This window comes from Oncorhynchus clarkii, chromosome 27 (genome assembly GCF_045791955.1).
Source record: "Oncorhynchus clarkii lewisi isolate Uvic-CL-2024 chromosome 27, UVic_Ocla_1.0, whole genome shotgun sequence".
Classification (NCBI taxonomy): domain Eukaryota; kingdom Metazoa; phylum Chordata; class Actinopteri; order Salmoniformes; family Salmonidae; genus Oncorhynchus; species Oncorhynchus clarkii.
The window spans coordinates 40,087,893-40,106,541 of NC_092173.1; the positions used below are offsets into that span (position 1 = coordinate 40,087,893).

The 18,649-nt window shown below is 44.0% G+C and overlaps 1 protein-coding gene across 1 annotated transcript; it reads right to left on the bottom strand.

The window, feature by feature from the left end:
- Positions 1–1,094: 1,094 nt before the first annotated feature.
- Positions 1,095–5,228, bottom strand: LOC139385863 (extracellular calcium-sensing receptor-like). The gene is made up of 11 exons (XM_071131136.1): positions 4,999–5,228; positions 4,599–4,890; positions 4,148–4,390; positions 3,888–3,986; positions 3,404–3,719; positions 3,150–3,322; positions 2,764–2,994; positions 2,336–2,459; positions 2,048–2,241; positions 1,660–1,938; positions 1,095–1,523 (listed from the first exon to the last, which is right to left on the bottom strand). The coding sequence occupies exons 1-11, from the start codon at positions 5,226–5,228 to the stop codon at positions 1,095–1,097; spliced, it is 2,610 nt and encodes an 869-aa protein (XP_070987237.1).
- Between the last annotated feature and the right edge of the window lie 13,421 nt (positions 5,229–18,649).

Here is an 18,649-nt window from a genome sequence, read left to right on the forward strand (position 1 = left end):
CATGTTCTTCCACAAAATGTAGAATATATGGTGTCACAAGTACATACATGGTTTTACAAAGCCCTCCAGCAACTCTGGAAATATGAGAACATACAGTGTATTCGTAAAGTATTCAGACCCCTTGACTTTTTCCACGTTTTGTTACGTTCCAGCCTTATTCTAAAAATGACTAAATTGCCTTTTTCCCCTCGTAAATCTACACACAAAACCCCACAATGACAAAGCAAAAAGAGGTTTTTTAGAAAGGTATGCAAATGTATACAAAATAAAAAAATACTCAAATATCACCTTTACATAAGTATTCAGACCCTTTACTGAGTACTTTGTCGAAGCACCATGGGCAGCGATTACAGCCTTGAGTCTTCTGGGTGTGAAGAGGGAGTGATGGGGAGTGGAGAGGTTCCCACAGTGGGTAAACATACAGTGGAATGTTACTGTTTTCATTTTGGTATACGATGTGGGACACACACACTCATACGCACACACACACACACACACACACACACACACACACAATCACACACACACTGACTGGGTGACGAAGGAATCATGTGTAAGGGGTCTAAGTTCTGTCAGACAAACTCAATACTAACTCTTCCAGCATGAGTAGACACTAAGTAAACTTTATTGGTATTGTTCATATAGACATGTTTCATTATGACGCTTTATAGGAGCACATACAATTATTAACAAAGTAATATAGTGAAGTTATAGCAGGAAATTAATGTTTCCAAACAGAATGGACATTCCCATGTTGAAATGAATGTCAACAAGCCCTAAATCACGATGTGAGAATGTTTAAGTTAATATTTGGACATCATGTGTTTCTTGGTGGTTTCTAATTGGACATAATGTGTTTCTTGGTAGTATCTAATTGGACATCATGTGTTTCTTGGTGGTTTCTAATTGGATATCATGTGTTTATAGGTGGTTTCTAATTGGACATCATGTGTTTCTTGGTGGTTTCTAATTGGACATCATGTGTTTCTTGGTGGTTTCTAATTGGACATCATGTGTTTCTTGGTGGTTTCTAATTGGACATCATGTGTTTCTTGGTGGTTTCTAATTGGACATCATGTGTTTCTTGGTGGTTTCTATTTGGACATAATGTGTTTCTTGGTGTTTCTCTCTGGTCTCAGAAGGATGATGTAACACTTTGGAGCAAACAGACAGAACAGCAGCCCAAAGCTGGAGGCCAGGATGGCAAAGATCTCTACAGCTACTGTGTACTTCCCAGGAGAGCTGACGTAGGCAGGGATGAAGGAGATCCACACGGCACAGAAGATCAGCATGCTGAAGGTGATGAACTTGGCCTCGTTGAAGTTGTCTGGGAGTTTCCTGGCCAGGAAGGCTAAGAGGAGACAGAGGGAGGCCAGCAGGCCAATGTAGCCCAGCACCAGAGAGAAGCCGATCACAGAGCCCACCTCACACTCCAGGACGACCCTTGGACCCCGACCCTCTCTGCCCCTCCTCTCAACAGGTCGGGGTGGAGCTAAGGCCAGCCACAGCACACAGATCAGCACCTTTGTAAGGGAACGGAGGTGGATGGAAAAGTAGTTATCTTGAGTTATCTTAATGAGTTATCTTCAAAACAAATAATATGGTCAATGAAGGAAACAACTACATTCCCATAGAATACAGTAAAAACTAGATGTTCACCTGGATGAGTGTGCAGAATGAGATACCCATCCTCTGCTGGGTGGGGCTGAAGTATCTCATCAGGTTCTCTCCAGGCAGAGTGGCCCTGAAGGCCACCAGCACCACCACAGTCCTGCTGAGCAGACAGGAGATGCAGAACACAAAGCTTATACCAAACAGGGTGTGTCTCAGCATGCACGTCCACGGGTTCGGCTGGCCAATGAAAACGAGAGCACACAGGAAGCAGAGCTTGAGCGACAGAAGGAGCAGGAAGCTGAGCTCAGAGTTGTTGGCTTTCACCTGGAACGAGACAGAGAAAGATAAATTAGACTGAGTGATGTCAGAAATCATATGACACAATCTCATCTCTGTCCAGTACCTCTATAAATGATCATATGATTCAACTCACCAGGGCCGTGTGACGGTGGTAGAGGAAGGTGGCCAGGGCACCGGCTGTGAGTGTTGCCCCGGAAACTGAGATGACAGACAGGATGACGCCCATGGTGTCGCTGTAGGAGAGGAAGTCCACCAGCTGGGGGATGCAGGCCGTACGATCAGGGTTGGACCAGAACCGCTCTGGACACCTAATACACTCAACTGACCCTGATATAGAAGGAAGAAGAATGAGGAGCCCAAATCAGGACCAATCAGGATTGAGGAAAAATATTAATTGGAATCAGAACCGTTGATAGACTACCTGTTGTGTTGCTGATCTCTCCCTCAGCACAGGACAGACAGTCAAAGCAGCACACAGGTCTCCCCTTCTGTACCGCATGCCTGGTACCAGGGGGACAGTCAGCACTGCATACAGACACAAGGACCTACCAGAGGGGGGAGAGGAAGAAGTTATCATCATCATCATTATCATTGCTATTATCATAATTATTTCACAGACAGGCAGGCTTGCAGGGCCCCTCTGGGGACTATGTCAGGAATATGAACACACAAATATCTCACATTCTGTATCATGCTCCCCCTGAGTGGCTCAGCATTCTAAGGCACTACATATCAGTGCAAGAGGCATCACTACAGTCCCTGGTTCGAATCCAAGCTGTATCAAATTCGGCCGTGATTCACACAAACACTCCACTCTGCCTCAATGACACCAAACTGAACAGTTCTCACCTCATCTCCGCTGCCCCCACCCCACACCACTTTATCCATGTCGATGTGAAACTGGTCGTCCGATCCCTCAGAGGACAGAAAATGTCCGACCTGGACAAACTCTGCCGTCCCCTCGGGGGTCACATGCCAGTTGATGATGTCATAAGAGGCAGGCGGATCACCATTCATGTCGAAGTGGAAAGATTCCCCCACAGGAGTACTGAAGTTCACTCCCCTCAGGTAATGAACAATCTCAAATAGAAAAGGGCATTGGAACAGGATTAAGAGTTAGAACCAGTTGTGGCTTTTGTTTTTTAGAACTCAAACCTTACAAAGTGTTTTCACTGTATCCTGACTGGAAACATTAGTGTTCTTAACTTGAAAACAGATCAACATGTTATTCTCACCTGGCTGGGCTGAAGCTTCCTGATATCAGGGCACTGTCCACCATTAAAGACTCCATCCCCTGGTCGACAGGCCATCATATCCTGTATGGCGTAGGCGATGGCGTACACAGCCTTGTACACATTGTAGCTGGCTCTCAGCTGAGACACGTCAGCATACTGGCTCTCCCCCTCACCTAGGATTGACACTTTATTTTACTGACAAAACATTGGGAATCAGGACAAAAACAGAAATGTAGATGTAAAGTCTCCCTCACGTATGACCTCTGACCCCGTACACTGTCGCCGGGACGGCAGTGTCACGCTGAAGTCAACCCCCAGAGAACACCCAAACATCTCTTCCCACAAATCTCTCAGGAATGGGTCGGACTTCTGGTAGTCCCCGTCTGGATGGAGGCGTGTTAGGAAAGGCCCCAGGCCGGGAATATCAGCTTTCTTCAGGGCAAAACCGATTGTCCCGGCAAGAGAGGGCATGTTTTTCGGGGAGGCGATAGTAGAGTAGGTGACCCAGGACTCTGAGGCAATCCACTGCTTATCTGTAATGTTCTGACGGACAACCTCTTCCATCAGGGCCTGGAGAATGAAATTGTTAAAAAGATCAAGATAGTCAAGATGAAATGCATGATTATCAATTAGGAAATGATTGTGTCTGTAAAGGGCATCAAGACACGGTAAGACACAAGGACACTGCTACAGCTGTGTTACAAATCATTAACAATACTCTAACTGGTAACTGCTCACCCCTGAATGACCCGTGAATCCTACAAATGCCACCACCACTCTGGCAGTAGATCCTCTGATGGTGTCTGCAATGTGCCTAATCTTTTTCTTAGACGGTAACTTGGGGATGACCATCAGTGAGAGAAAGGGAAGAGTGTCAGAGAAAATCAGAGAGAGTGTTTCTATTAGATTAGAAGAGAGAGGGAGTCAGAGTGAAATATATAGAGAAAAATGGAGTAAAAGAGAGAGTATACTGTCAGATCATCAGATTGAGGTCATACCTTCGGGAGGACCTCGGAGTAAGCGACACACACCCCAGATCCCTGGAGCTCTTGGAGAAGCAGCTGAACCCCAAACTTGCCATAATCATCATCCTCTGACACTAGCCCTACCCACACCCATCTCAGCAGACGCAGAAGCTTGGCCATGCCCCGAGCCTGGAAGGCATCGCTGGGAACAGTACGGAAGAATGAGGGGTACCTCCAGTTGTCACTCAAACACGCACAGGTGGCAAAGTAACTCACCTGGGAGAGAAAAGAGTGAGAGAGAGATGGCATGAAAGAGACAGTGAGAGACAGAGAGAGAGTGAGAGTCATGGATAATTATAATTTGTAAGGTGCAGAGGGAGAAGGAAAGTAAACGTTAGAGAGAGCGAAATCTAGATAGAGATTGAAATGGATTGTGAAAAGAGTCATCATCTTATCCCAACCTGTAATCCAACCCCTGCCTCACCATGGGTAAATCAAACGGCCCGAGGGTCTGTGCCACCACCATGGAGGCTGAGGAGTGGGCATCCCCGATGATGACGGGAACCTCAGGGGTAGTGCCACATTCTGTGCCCACCACGGAGGCCTCCTTGCCGGTCACCATGGCTAGGGCTGCCCCCAGGGTGATGCCCTCTGTCCGGCATGTGTCAGATGCCAGGAACCCCAGGGTGAGGTTAGGCAGGAGGGCTGGGTCACGATTAATCTCCTCCACAGCAAAGATCATAGTCTGGAGCCAGCGGTAAGCACGCTGTTTGAAACTGACAGACAGAAGAATGGAAGAAACAGAGAGATATGAGGTAGCTGAATACACATTACCCTCAAGGGAAAACATATGACAAAAAGCTGTTATCACACAAGCTGCGTACATTGTACAGGTAGAATTTTCCTTAATGCTCCTGAACTCCTGCTCTGGTAGAGGGGCTTCCACATGGATGGGGAACAGGCCCCCAATGACCACATCTCCTGCCCGATAAACACTGCCTGAGACGGGCTTAGCTATTAGCCGACAAGCCCCCTCTCCACCTCCATCCAGACCCCAGACAGACCCAGGGACATGGAGACAGTAGAGCAGCCACAGCCAGCCCCAGAGGCTCATCACCTGGAGAGAGACAAGGCTAAGGACTGGGAGAGTTCCGTCACCTGTTGGAGAGAGACCAAAATTAAGACCTTGTAGACAGAACACTCTGTAGACATAAAGACATGATCAAAAAGTGCTTTCAATGAAGAGATACATCATACAACACAGACACCTGTTGTTTCAGAGTAACCAGACATGTGAAACAACAGTGATAGACACACAACACCTTGTTCTACCTCTGCCCTACCTGGCAACAGAAAACCTTATCCTGGTGAGACAGACAGATAGACAGACAAACAGACAGACAGAAAGAGAGAGAGAGAGAGGATGAGTGTCTGTCAGTCTGGTATCTCCTGCAGAGTGTGCGAGTGAAAGAGGGAGAGGAAGAGGAGAGAAGGGGAGCTGCTGATATAGGGAGAAATGAGCCCCCGGCTAAAAAACATGCACACGGCCACCGTGCAGCTTGTAGGGAGGGAGGGGCAGGAGGGGGTTAATTGGGACTTGTTATTGGAGGATAACTTGGGGAGCAGGTAATTGGGGGTAATTGCAGGAAGCATTTGAGTGTGATGTTTTTGAAGGTAATGTGTAGTGCAGGAGATACAGTATCTGTTCTTCAACATCATCAGATGGATCCATTCAGACAGATATTACATCATACAGTACAGTAAATTATTTTATTAAGTAAAAAGTGAAATTCTGACTAAATGGATTAGAGATGCATGGAGAGAAAGAGAGAGAGAGAGAGAGAGAGGGAGAGAGAGAGAGAGACCACTTCTGTGAAAATTGGAACACACTAAACGAACAACAACACAGAGTTATCTATCCAAAATGGAGATGTATGGATAAACCAGCTAAGGTGCATCCTGTTTCCATTGATCATATTTGAGATGTTCCTACATTTTGATTGCAGTTCACTTGTGGTAAAATCAATTAATTTAATGTGAATTGGAAAAGCACACACCTATCTATATAAGGTTCCACAGTTGACAGTGTATGTCAGAGCAAAAACCAAACCATGAGGTCAAAGGAATTGTCTGTAAAGCTCCGAAACAGGATTTTGTCGAGGCACAGATCTGGGAAAGGGTACCAAAACATTTCTGTAGCATTGAAGTTCCCCAGGAACACAGTGGCCTCCATCATCCATAAATGAAAGAAGTTTGAAACCGTCAAGACTCTTGCTAGTGCTGGCCGCCCAGCCAAACTGAGAAATCGGGGGAGAAGGGCCTTGGTCAGGGAGGTGATCAAGAACCCAATGGTCACTCCTTCAAAAAGGACAACCATCTCTGCAGCACCACCAATCAGGCCTTTATGGTAGAGTGGCCAGATGGAAGCCACTCCTAAGTAAAAGGCTACACAACCGCACCGCATGGAGTTTGCCAAAAGGCATCTAAAGGACTCTCAGACCATGAGAAGCAAGATTATCTGGTCTGATGAAATCAAGATTGAACTATTTAGGGTGAATGCCAAGTGTCATGTCTGGAGGAAATCTGGCACCATCCGTAGGGTGAAGAATGGTGTTGGCAGCATCGTGCTGTGGAGTTGTTTTTCAGCGGCAGGGACTGGGAGACTAGTCAGGATCGAGTGAAAGATGAACGCAGCAAAGTACAGAGAGATCCTTAATGAAAACCTGCTCCAGACCGCTCAGGACCTCAGACTGGGGCAAAGGTTTTACCATCCAACAGGACAACAACCCTAAGAACACAGCCAAGACCACGCAGGAGTGGCTTGGGCCCAAGTGTCTGAATGTCCTTGAGTGGCCTAGCCAGACCCTGGACTTGAACCCGATCGAACATCTCCTGAGAGACCTGAAAAAAGCTGTGCAGCGACCTTCCCCATCCAGCCTGTCTGAGCTTGAGGGGATCTGCAGAGAAGAATGGGAGAAGCTCCCCAAATACATGTGTGACACGCTTGTAGCGTCATACCCAAGAAGACTCCAGGCTGTAATCGCTGACAAAGGTGCTTCAACAGAGTATGGAGTTAAGGGTCTGATTACTTATGTAAATGTGATATTGCCAGGGATTTTTTTTTTTAAATGAATTTGCAAAAATTTCGAAGAACCTTTTTTGCTTTGTCATTTTGGGTATTTTGTGTAGACTGATTAGGGGGTGAAACTATTTTAGAATAAGGTTGTATTGTAACAAAATTCAAAGGGTCTGAATAATTTTCGAATGCACTGTATATCAACTAATTGGCAAGGGCACTAGTCTGCAGCATCCGGACTCACCCTACTAGAATCTGATGTCAAATGTCTACTGTTTGCTGTTTGCTGATAATCTGGTGCTTCTGTCCCCAACCAAGAAGGGCCTACAGCTGCACCTAAATCTTCTGCAAATATTCTATGAGACCTGGGCCCTGACTGTAAATCTCAGTAAGACAAAAATAATGGTGTTCCAAAAAAGGTTAACTTTCCAGGACCACAAATACGAATTCCATCTAGACACCGTTGCTCCAGAGCACCCAAAAAAACTATACATACCTTGGCCTAAACATCACTGTCACAGGTAACTTCCGCAAAGCTGTAAAGGCAAGAAGGGCCTTCTAAACCATTAAAAGGAACATCAAATTCAACATACCACTTAGGATCTGGCAAAATAGACATGAATCAGTAATAGAACCCGCTGCCCTTTATGCAGAGCAGACTTAGGGTGGCCACAGGAACGTAGGCGGGAGAGGAGGTCTGTTCCCGGTCCCACTCGCTCGTCCACGATTCCCACCTCGCCTCCGAGGAATACCGGAAGTTCCCGAAGTCTACATTGCCGGGAGGATCCAAAGTCACCTGAGTTCCCTCGGGAATCACAGAGGGCAGTCAACTCATCTCCTCTGGAGCCCATGCAACTTGGAAGGGCTAGATTGTCTCCTGTTGAACACTTGCACAGACTGAGCACCAAGAGCTGTCTGTATTGTGGTACTACAGAACACTACATATCTATCTGTCTATTAAAAGACCAGGCTCATCAGTAGGTACGAGTCCGCTGGTGAGCTGTACGGGAAGTATCCAATATCTCCTTACTCGTACCCCTCTTCATGCCATCCTGCTGTTGGGGGACCGCTCCAAATCTCTCCGGGTGCTCATTGACTCTGGGGCCGACTATAGTTTTATGGACTCTACCCTGGTGTCGGAGCTGGGTATCTCCACACAACCCCTTTTCATTCCCATGGACGTCACTGAAGCTAGATGGGTGCTCTATTGCCAGAGTTAACAGCAATATGGTTCCTATAAACCTGCGAGTGGCAGATAATTGGCAATTAGTCTTTGCACTTCCTGCTCATTGAAATGCTTTATGTACCTATCTCCTGATCGGCCTGCCCCTGAAAATCTTTCTGCAGGCTATGGAAAAGCCTCGGATCTCTCTGCCGTTCTCGCGGAATTCCAAGACCTCCAGGAGGTTTTCAACAATGCTCTCGCTACATCTCTTCCTCCGCATCAACCCTACGACTGCGCAATTGACCTTTTCTCGGGCACAACACCACCTTGGGGGCAAATTTTTTCCCTGTCAGGTCCGTAGACCAAGGCTATGGAAAGGTACATTTGGGACTCTCTTGCGGCAAGGAGCTTTCATCCATCTGCCTCCTCCACCGGTTCAGTGTTCTTCTTTTTTATAGAAAAAAACCCTGCTTCTGTGTATCAACTCTCGGGGCCTTAATGACATGACGGTTAAAAATACGTTACCCGCTACCACTCATCTCCTCGGCTTTCGAGCGTCTGCAGGGGACTACCGTTTTCTCGAAGTTGGAACTTCAGAAAGCCTACCATTTGGTTCGGATACGGGACGGAGAGCGCACGGCGAGCGTGTGCTGCGATTAACTGGTGATGTCATTCCGACTGACCAACGCTCTCACAGTGTTCCAGGTCCTGGTTAATGATGTGCTCCATTACAAGTTGAACCGATTCGTGTTTGTCTACATCGACAACATCCTCATTTTTTCCTGGTCAGCACAAGAGCAAGTCCTCCACGTCCGACAGGTCCTCCAGTGAATTACATCACTCCACCATCTCCTTCCTAGGATACATCATCACTGCAGGAACTATTCAGATGAATTCTAACAAGGTGAGAGCGGTGGTGGATTGGCCTCTACTCAAATTCAGAGTGCTGCTGCAACGTTTTCTGGGGTTTGCTAATTTCCCGGGGCTTCTTCTGGGGTTACAGCACCCTGGCTTCCCCCCTCTCAGCACTCACCTCTCACAAGGTTCCTTTCACGTGTTCTCCAGCAGCTGTCCGGCGTTCTCTGACCTCAAGCATCGATTCACTACAGCTCCCATCATAATCCATTTGTACCCGTCCCATCAGTTTGTGTTGGAGGTCGATGCCTCAGACGTCGGAGTGGGGGAGATCCTGTCCTAGTGTTCTGCCCAAGACCAAAATCGGTATCCCCTCGCCTTCCTTTCCCATTGTCAAAACCCAGCTGAGAGGAAGTATGAGGTGGGAAATCAACAGCTACATGTGGTTTAGATGTTGTTGGAGAAGTGGAGGCACTGGTTAGAGGAGGCGGAACATCCATTCTTAGTGTGGACTGACCATAAAAATCCTGCAATATCTCCACACCGCCAAGCGCATCATCTTAAGGCAGGCTTGATGGGCCCTGTTATTCACTTATTTTAATTTCACCATATCTCACCGCCCCAAGAATGTCAAATCTGATGTGCTCTCACGCCTGTATTTCACTGCTGTGGTTGTCCCGTACTCTGCCCGTTCTCCATTCCTGGAATGGGCACATTCCTCAAGACTCACCTGCCATCCTGGCTCCCGTTGGATGACAACGTTTTTGGTGTCTCACCATGGTACCTGATGTCTCTGAGTTCGTCGCCGCCTGCACTGTGTCCACAGAATAATACTCTGTGGCAAGCTCCCTCGGGCCTCCTTCAATCACTTCCTATTCCTCACTGACCCGGTCTCATATATCCCTGGACTTAAATGATCTCCCTCCATCAGATGGCAACACAGCAATCCTAACAATGGTGGATAGGTTTTCCAAAGCCAACCATTTCATTCCCCTTTCCAAGTTACCCCCATCCAAGGAGATGGCCCAGCTCATGGTGCAGCACGTCTTCCGGGGTCAATATGGTCTCCGATCATGGTCCTCAGTTCTCGTCCCGGTTCTGGAAGGCGTTCTGCACGCTCATTGGGTCGTCGGCCAGCCTGTCCTCTGACTTTCATCCTCAGTCTAACGGCCAGTCAGACCTGAGCCAATCAGGACCCGGAGACAGCTCTTCATTGCCTCGTCACCGCCAACCCCACCACATGGAGCCAGAAACTTGTGTTAGTGGAATACACCCGCAACACCCTTCACTGGTCTCTCGCCCTTTGAGTGTTCCCTGGGCTATCAGACCACGCTCTCCCTGAGCAAGAGTAAGAATTCAGCAGACCCTCTGCCCATATGTTTGTCCACTGCTGTCGCCATACTTGGAAGGGAGCCCGGATCCCTCTTCTCAAGACCACCTCCAGATGTTTGCAAAAGGAGGACCGCCTACGGACCCCGGCTCCCCGCTATAATCTAGGGCAGAGGGTATGGCTTTCCTCTCCTCTGCCCCTCCGGGTGGAGTCCCGTAGACTTTTCCCCCGTTTTGTCGGCCCTTTCCCCATCTCTAAAATCCTAAAGTCCTTAGCCCCTCTGCTGTTTATCTTCTATTGCCCCGAATCCACCGTATACATCCCACAGTTCATGTGTCTAGGATTAAACCTCTGCCTCATAAACCTTTGTCTAACAGTGAAATGGGCCCTTCCCAACAATGCAGAGAGAAATAAAATAGAGAAATAATGGAAAAATGAAATACGTAATAATGCAAGTAATAAATAAATAATGAATAACAATAACTTGGCTATATACACATACCGAGTCGATGTGCAGGGATACAAGGTAATTGAGGTAGATACAGTGCCTTCAGAAAGTATTCACACACCTTGACTTTTTTTCAATTTTTTTGTGTTACAGCCTGAATTTAAATTGGATTCAATTGTGATTTGACTTCCTAATTTCTGTACCGACACATACAATTATATGTAAGGTCCCGCAGTAGAGCAGTGAATTTCAAACCATTCAACCACTATGACCAGGGAGGTTTTTCAATGCCTCGCAAAGAAGAGCACCTAGTGGTAGATGGGTAGTGTCGTGGAAATTTCCTCTATTTACCAAATCATGAGCGCAAACCACAACACAAGTCAGAGTTAGTTATCAAAGTCCATCTTTAATTATATGAGCTCTATCACAACCCTGTGACTCTCAGGCAATTCAGTGTCTATCAATTAATTCTCTGAGAGCCCCCCTACATTGCAACTGAGATCCTTTAATAGCAAAGAACATACATAGTCAGACAGCATAGACATAATAAATCGTTCAGCTTTGTCTCCTTACTCAAACCCTATAACCATAAACCAATCCTCCATATCAACAGGCATATATCAAATTGTAATTTAGATACAACTAACTCTAAATACAACCAATCCTGGACAAGCTCACGGAGAGGATAGAATGATTCCAGACACTGCTATCCTCCTTTCCCCGATGGGAAAAGTAGGGAGTGACTGGCACACAGACACAGTGGAGCAAAAGATATGTTTACACATGATTATGCCTTGACCTCTCCCCTCTCTGCGGCCCATGCAACTTAGTCTTGACATAGAACAGATATTGCAACCCTGCCACAGTATTATACAAAAATAACATTCTTGATGAGAAGTAACTTACAAACATATGATGAATATAAAACATCTTACCTATGTTACCAACCAATTCTGATTATTCCCCAACAGTAGAGAAACAAAACACGTACATTGAATATCCCTTTGAGCATGATGAAGTTATTAATTACACTTTGGATGGTGTATCAATACACCCAGTCACTACAAAGATACAAGCGTCCTTCCTAACTCAGTTGCGGAAAGCAAGGAATCCGCTCAGGGATTTCACCATGAGGCCACTGGTGACTTTAAACAGTTAAAGAGTTGAATGGCTGTGAACTGAAAATGGATCAACATTGTAGTTACTCCTGTTACAGGTTTTGTTTTTTCCATTTATGTTTTGAGGTTGGACTTTAGCAAGTAGGGCGCACCAATTGGTGTCACCTCGTTAGTCAGTATGTGTTACACCTTTGCTGGCTTGTTCATCTGGTAAGTGGGAAAGTGTTTAACCTGTGCTGGCCCAGTGCTGCAGTTGACTTGATAGATGTGGAGGTTGAACACCTTTAGATGTCTTGAGAGAGGTGGAGGGTTAACACCTTTGGTTTGTTCCACCTTTTTGGTTTACTTCCTGTCTTTAAGTTTGGTGTGGGTTTTTCTTTTGTTTACCTCTTCTTGGGTAAATTTAGTGGGTCTCATGGTGGGTGTCTTTTAGGTCCCAGTTGTTGTTTTAGGTCCACTTTCAGTGGACACCCCCATTAGTGTCTTTCAGAACCCCTCCTAAAACCCCACCTATTTCATTTTGGTTGTTGTCCGTGACTCTTTGTTAGTTCCCCCTTCTGTTTGAGTGACACATTTTGGTTTTCTTGCTGGGGAACACAACACTCCTAATTGACAAAGTGAAAAGGACTGCGCAAAAATGCAAATGCTTTCCGTTTGAGTTATGTTAGGTTTTATTTTCATCGTACAGAAAAATATTCCAAAACATGCATCCTGTTTATAACAAGGCACTAAAGGAATATGTGGCAAAAACATTTTTTACTTTTGGTGCCCATTACAAAGTGTTATGTTTAGTCCAAATCCAACACATTACTTTGTACCACTGACCATATTTTCAAGCATAGTGGTGGCTGCATCATGTTATGGGTATACTTGTAATTGTTAAGAACTGTGGAGTTTTTCAGGATGAAAAAAATAACGTGGCCTCCCGAGTGGCGCGGTGTCATTACAGTCTGGTTCGATCCCAGGCTATGTCATAACAGGCCGTGACCAGGAGATCCATAGAGCGGCACACAACTGGCCCAACATCGTCCAGGTTAGGGGAGGGTTTGATCGGTGGGGCTTTACTTGACTCTTCGTGCTCTCGCGACTCTTTGTGGTGGGCAGGGCACCTGCAGGCTGACTTCGGTCATCAGTTGAATGGTGTTTCCTCCGACACATTGGTGCAGCTGACTTCTGGGTTTAACGAGCAGGTGTTAAGAAGCACACATGACTCGACCTTCGCATCTCCCGAGCCCTTTGAGCGATGAAACAAGATCGCAGTCAAACATTTGGGGAGAAAAAGGGAGCAAAATGTAAATAATAAAGAAACGGAATGGAGTGCAGGGGAGGGGGCAGGACGGGGAGCAGGTAGCTGACTAGTGGTGGCTATTCAGCAACATGATTATCTGGGAGGATAAGTGAGAAGCTATTTTGTGTAGATCGCTTACAAAAAATGACAATTTAATCCATTTGAATCCCACTTAGTAACACAACAAAATGTTGGTAAAAAGGGTTCTGAATACTTCCCGATGGCACTGTTTAACTGAAGTAACTAGGCAACAGGATAGATAATAAACAGTATATATAACTGAAGTTACTAGGCAACAGGATAGATAATAAACATGATATATAACTGAAGTTACTAGGCGACAGGATAGATAATAAACCGTGTATATAACTGAAGTAACTAGGCAACAGGATAGATAATAAACAGTATATATAACTGAAGTGACTAGGCAACAGGATAGATAATAAACCGTGTATATAACTGAAGTAACTAGGCAACAGGTTAGTAATAAACAGTATATATAACTGAAATTACTAGGCAACAAAGTAGATAATAAACAGTATATATAACTGAAGTGACGAGGCAACAGGGTAGATAATAAACAGTATATATAACTGAAGTGACGAGGAAACAGGGTAGATAATAAACAGTATATTTAACTGAAGTGACTAGGCAATAGGATAGATAATAAACAGTATATATAACTGAAGTGACTAGGCAATAGGATAGATAATAAACAGTAGAAGCAGGATATGTGATAAAAAAACTGTTTGTGCAAAAATTGTGAATGTAGATAGTCTGGGTATACAGTTCCAGTCAGAAGTTTGGACACACCTAATAATTACAGTTTTATTTTTTACTATTTTCTACATTGTAGAATTTTTTTATTTCAACTTTATTTAACCAGGTAAGCTATTTACAACTGCAGTGCGACAGAAACAACAACACAGTTACACATGGAATAAACAAGTGTCAATAACACAATAGAAAAAAAGAAATTCTATATACAGTGTGTGCAAATGGCATGAGGAGGTAAGACAATAAATAGGCCATAGTTGCGAAGTAATTACAATTTAGCAGATTAAAACTGGAGTGACAGATGAGCAGATGATGATGAGCAGATGAAGGTGTGTAAGTAGTGATACTGGTGTGCAAAAGAGCAGCAAAGTAAATGAAAACAATATGGGGATGAGGTAGGTAGATTGGGTGGGCTATTTACAGATGGACAATGTACAGCTGCAGCAATTGGATAGCTGCTCAGATAGCTGATGTTTAAAGTTAGTGAGGGGAATGTAAGTCTCCAGCTTCAGCAATTTTTGTAATTCGTTCCAGTCACTGGCAGCAGAGTACATGCTTATTTAAGATGGTGAGGAAAGCACTTTTAAAGAACAACCAGGCATCCTCTACTAATGGGATGTGTTTATTTTAGGGTTATTTAAGAGTTGATTTAACTTAATTAAACATTGTATTCTGGTGTGTTTCACGTAGGATTCATTCTTCCGGGACGGATGGAAGTTATCTAAAATATGTAAGTGGAAGGAGCCATGGGAGAATACGTTTAGATTTTTATTAAATATCTGGGATTATAATCTTGGGGAGAGTGGGTGAGATTGAGGCCATAAACGCCCAAATTGAAAAAGGCCTGGAAGTTTTGTTTATTCATTAAGGTTTGCAAATATATACACATAAAACATTTGTTAGGACTATTTGTTTTGGGGCAAAGGTATTTTAAAGAGGTACGCTCACATATGGAACTTTATGGGTTTTTATTTTATGAGTTTTAATTACACAAGTGAATTTTTTGATTTAAGGATAAAGGGTTCTTTAATATGTCTAATGTGGTATGGAACATGACTATAAAAGGGTGGTATGACCTTTGACCTTATCATGGCTATCTCTTGGGGTCTGATCAGCCTCAGGGGGAGAGCCATTTGTATAATGAATTTGTGGTCATTTGGGTTACTAGTTATAAGGTAAATTAATTATAATGGAGTTTTAGTTTTGGGCTAGAATTATAATTTGAACCGCAGATGAGAAAGTGGTTCAGGATTCTGTTTTACAACATTAGCTGTGAAGTTTTTGAATTGGCTATTATTGATTTGGTAGTACAACAGAAAAAATCCTATGTATCATTGAGAATAAATAGGGGAAGATGAGATACATTGAGGTTTGGATAGGAGATATATTAAGCCAATAGGGCAGGAAATTACATAGAAAAATAAGTTTCAGTTCTTAGGGGTGATAAATTACTGTAGATAAGGTATTCCACACTATGCAACATATATTAAATTATTGATGAAACTGATTTTAAGGTTAATTCATGTTATTGTCAGATAAGATACTGTGGACCCCTGAAGGAAAGAGCTTATTAGTGTAGGAAGGATTTGATATGGTTAGCATTTATTTTGGCTTTGTTTGATTATTAGGAGGTTTTTATTTAAATAGTATTGAATTTAAAAGGGAAATATGACTTCTATGATGATTTAGGATTATTGTTAGGATCAAGATAGATTGATAAAGGAAATGTAAGGACTTTAGACATTGCCTCTCATAGACACAGTGAGACGCTTAGTGGTATTTCAGAGATAGGAGGGAAAAGGGTTACTGTTTAAATCGATAAATATATGTTTAAGAAAATATATAAGTAGCACAGATACTTCTTAAAGTAGATACGACACTTGACAGAGAATTGGTACAGGATTGACATGAATGGACGCCCAAGGGAGAATTGGACACGTGGAGAATGAAAGGGGCGCTCCTACATGATGATGTCAGACATAATGATAATTTACTAATCTTACCTAAGTCATTGTTTAGAGTAGGCAAGGTTGTTACCTGGGCAGAGCCAGGTATCAAAGGGGGGATGGGTAAATTGTGTTCTAGGATAGGATGTGACCTACTGGATAATAAACTAATAAAAAATGTTTGCTAACAAGTAGGTATAGAAGTTAAAGATATAATCAGATAGAACAAATGAGAAACTGTTTGTTAACAAAACCTGTATGTCCAAGATGTTATGCACTACGGGTGAATTACAGGTGAAGTCACTCAATCCAGTCCCTGAGGCCTGTTGGGGGGACCATACCAAGGACTCCTGGTGACAGCTAGCTGAAAGAACTACCCGGAGTCATATCACACTGCGGGAGGGTAAGACACACTGACAATGTCGAACAATAACAGTGTTCGAGAGGAGAACTGGACTTAACAGAATTATGTTGGCCATCTCTCGAATGAAGATTTCCTTACCTGTCATCCCATCCCTGTTTTTGTTCATAGAAGTGAAAGTGTGTCTGGCTCTTGCTAATGATGTGTTCTCTGGAAGAGGGTGGGGCTTTATGGGTGGGCTGTCCATCCTGAGCTGTCTGGTTGTGGGACCTTATTCCTGATACACCATGAACCCCGAGAAGGCCAGAGGGTAATATTGACAGGTAGTTAGACAATGAGGATTTAGTATTAACCAAGCATAAAAGATCACTTGATCTGGATAAACAGGAAGTGAGAGTGGGATTGGGAAGAATGTCTCAGTGGAGTTCTATGTAGACCAAATGGGGCCTCACTCCTTGGCAGTGCAGGATTAAGAGCAGCTATTATGGAGGACATCTATGCAAGTCCCTGTGTAGTTCATGGAAACAGGTTATAGCTCACATCATGTGAGAGGGCTACATAAATCTACATACCCAGTATGGAAGAAGATGGAGTGTAGTGAAAGTAAGGGTTTCAGTTGATAATCTAGTGCATTCTGGGTATAAAAAGTTACAGCAGATAATTGCTCTATAGTCAGCAGAATACAAGCAGAGTCCCCCTGACAAAGCAGATACTGACTGTGGAGTTGCCCAGAGCCAAGAGCCAGTGTGGAAAGTTTAGATGAAAGATCTTAAGGAAAGGGAAACTGGTTATGAGGATTCTAACCTCTGGTTAGAGTGGATTGAAATATACGGCCAGATCAATAGCTAAAGAAGAATGAATGCTATGTTTGTGCCACAGCAAACCTCAGTTGACAACCATCCCTTTTTGTCACGCCCTGGCCTTAGTATTTTGGGTTTTCTTTATTATTTTGGTCAGGCCAGGGTGTGACATGGGTGATTTATGTGTCTTGTCTTGTCTAGGGGTTTATTAGATTTATGGGGTTGTGTTTAGTATGAGTTTAAGTCTATGGTTGCCTAGAGTGGTTCTCAATCAGAGGCAGGTGTTTATCGTTGTCTCTGACTGGGAACCATATTTAGGCAGCCATATTCTTTGGCTTTTTGTGGGTAATTGTTCTTGTCTCTGTGTTTTGCACCAGTTAGGACTGTTTTCGGTTTGCCACGTTTTCTTGTTTTGTATAAGTATATTGTTCACGTTATCATCTTTATTAAAGATGTTTATAAATAACCACACTGCGTTTTGGTCCGTCTCTCCTTCACCAGAAGAAAACCGTAACACTTTTCCATTAAATGGAATTAATTCACCTAAGGGAACGGCCTGTATGGTAAAGCTATTCATGGAAGCATGAAAGCCAGATAATAACAGTTGTATGGATTTGCACTATTTATATCCTATTTATACTATTTATATATATGTTCCTCTGAAATCTAAGCCTCCTCCTTTCACAGAGGCAAGGGAGACTGTTTACTGTTTGATTCAGTATAGTACTTCTGGGAAATATGTGGGGGAAATCAGTACCTGCAATAGGACAGATCATGTTACTTCTGATGCGACAAATGAGTGATTTGGCAGGCTGGTTGAGATCTGGGGATTTCAGTAAGATAAGGAGACCCAGGGCTCACATCTGGTGGTGGTTGTGTGGGGGAATGATGTTATGGCTGATTATTACTGGCTAATTGGACAGGGGTATGTGTACTGGTACTTTTAAGAATGCCTTTCATACTCATTCAACACCATGACATGATGTTGACTAAATGGGAGAAAATAAGTACTCCGACTGGGTATTTTGATGATGGGGTTTGTATTAATAACATTGTGGTTCCACGGGGGCAGATGAGATCAAAGCTATAAATTAGATCCTGGCAGGATTAGAGTGAAGTATTTTTTTGGTGGTCCACTCTCAATGAGAATGTGGATTGGATCTATTATATCTATTAAAAATCCACAGCGCTTCACCAATTATATCAGAGATCTAATGAATGGCTTGGAAGAATAGAATAGTCTTGTATATGTTTGCTGGCTGAAAAGGGTGGGAGTGTATGGAGGTAGTTTGGAACCCGATGACACAGCTCCGGATGGATCAGTGACCCCGGCCTTGGCTGGTTTACACACCCAAGCTCACGAGTTGGCAG

Bases quoted from the DNA above. Each gene is read 5' to 3' on its own strand.
- LOC139385863 (XM_071131136.1), bottom strand. From the start codon at position 5,228: ATGAGCCTCTGGGGCTGGCTGTGGCTGCTCTACTGTCTCCATGTCCCT. The intron at 3,720-3,887 runs GTGAGCAGTTAC...TTCATTCTCCAG, and splicing joins GATTCACGGGTCATTCAGGG to GCCCTGATGGAAGAGGTTGT. The intron at 3,323-3,403 runs GTGAGGGAGACT...TGTCAATCCTAG, and splicing joins TACGGGGTCAGAGGTCATAC to GTGAGGGGGAGAGCCAGTAT.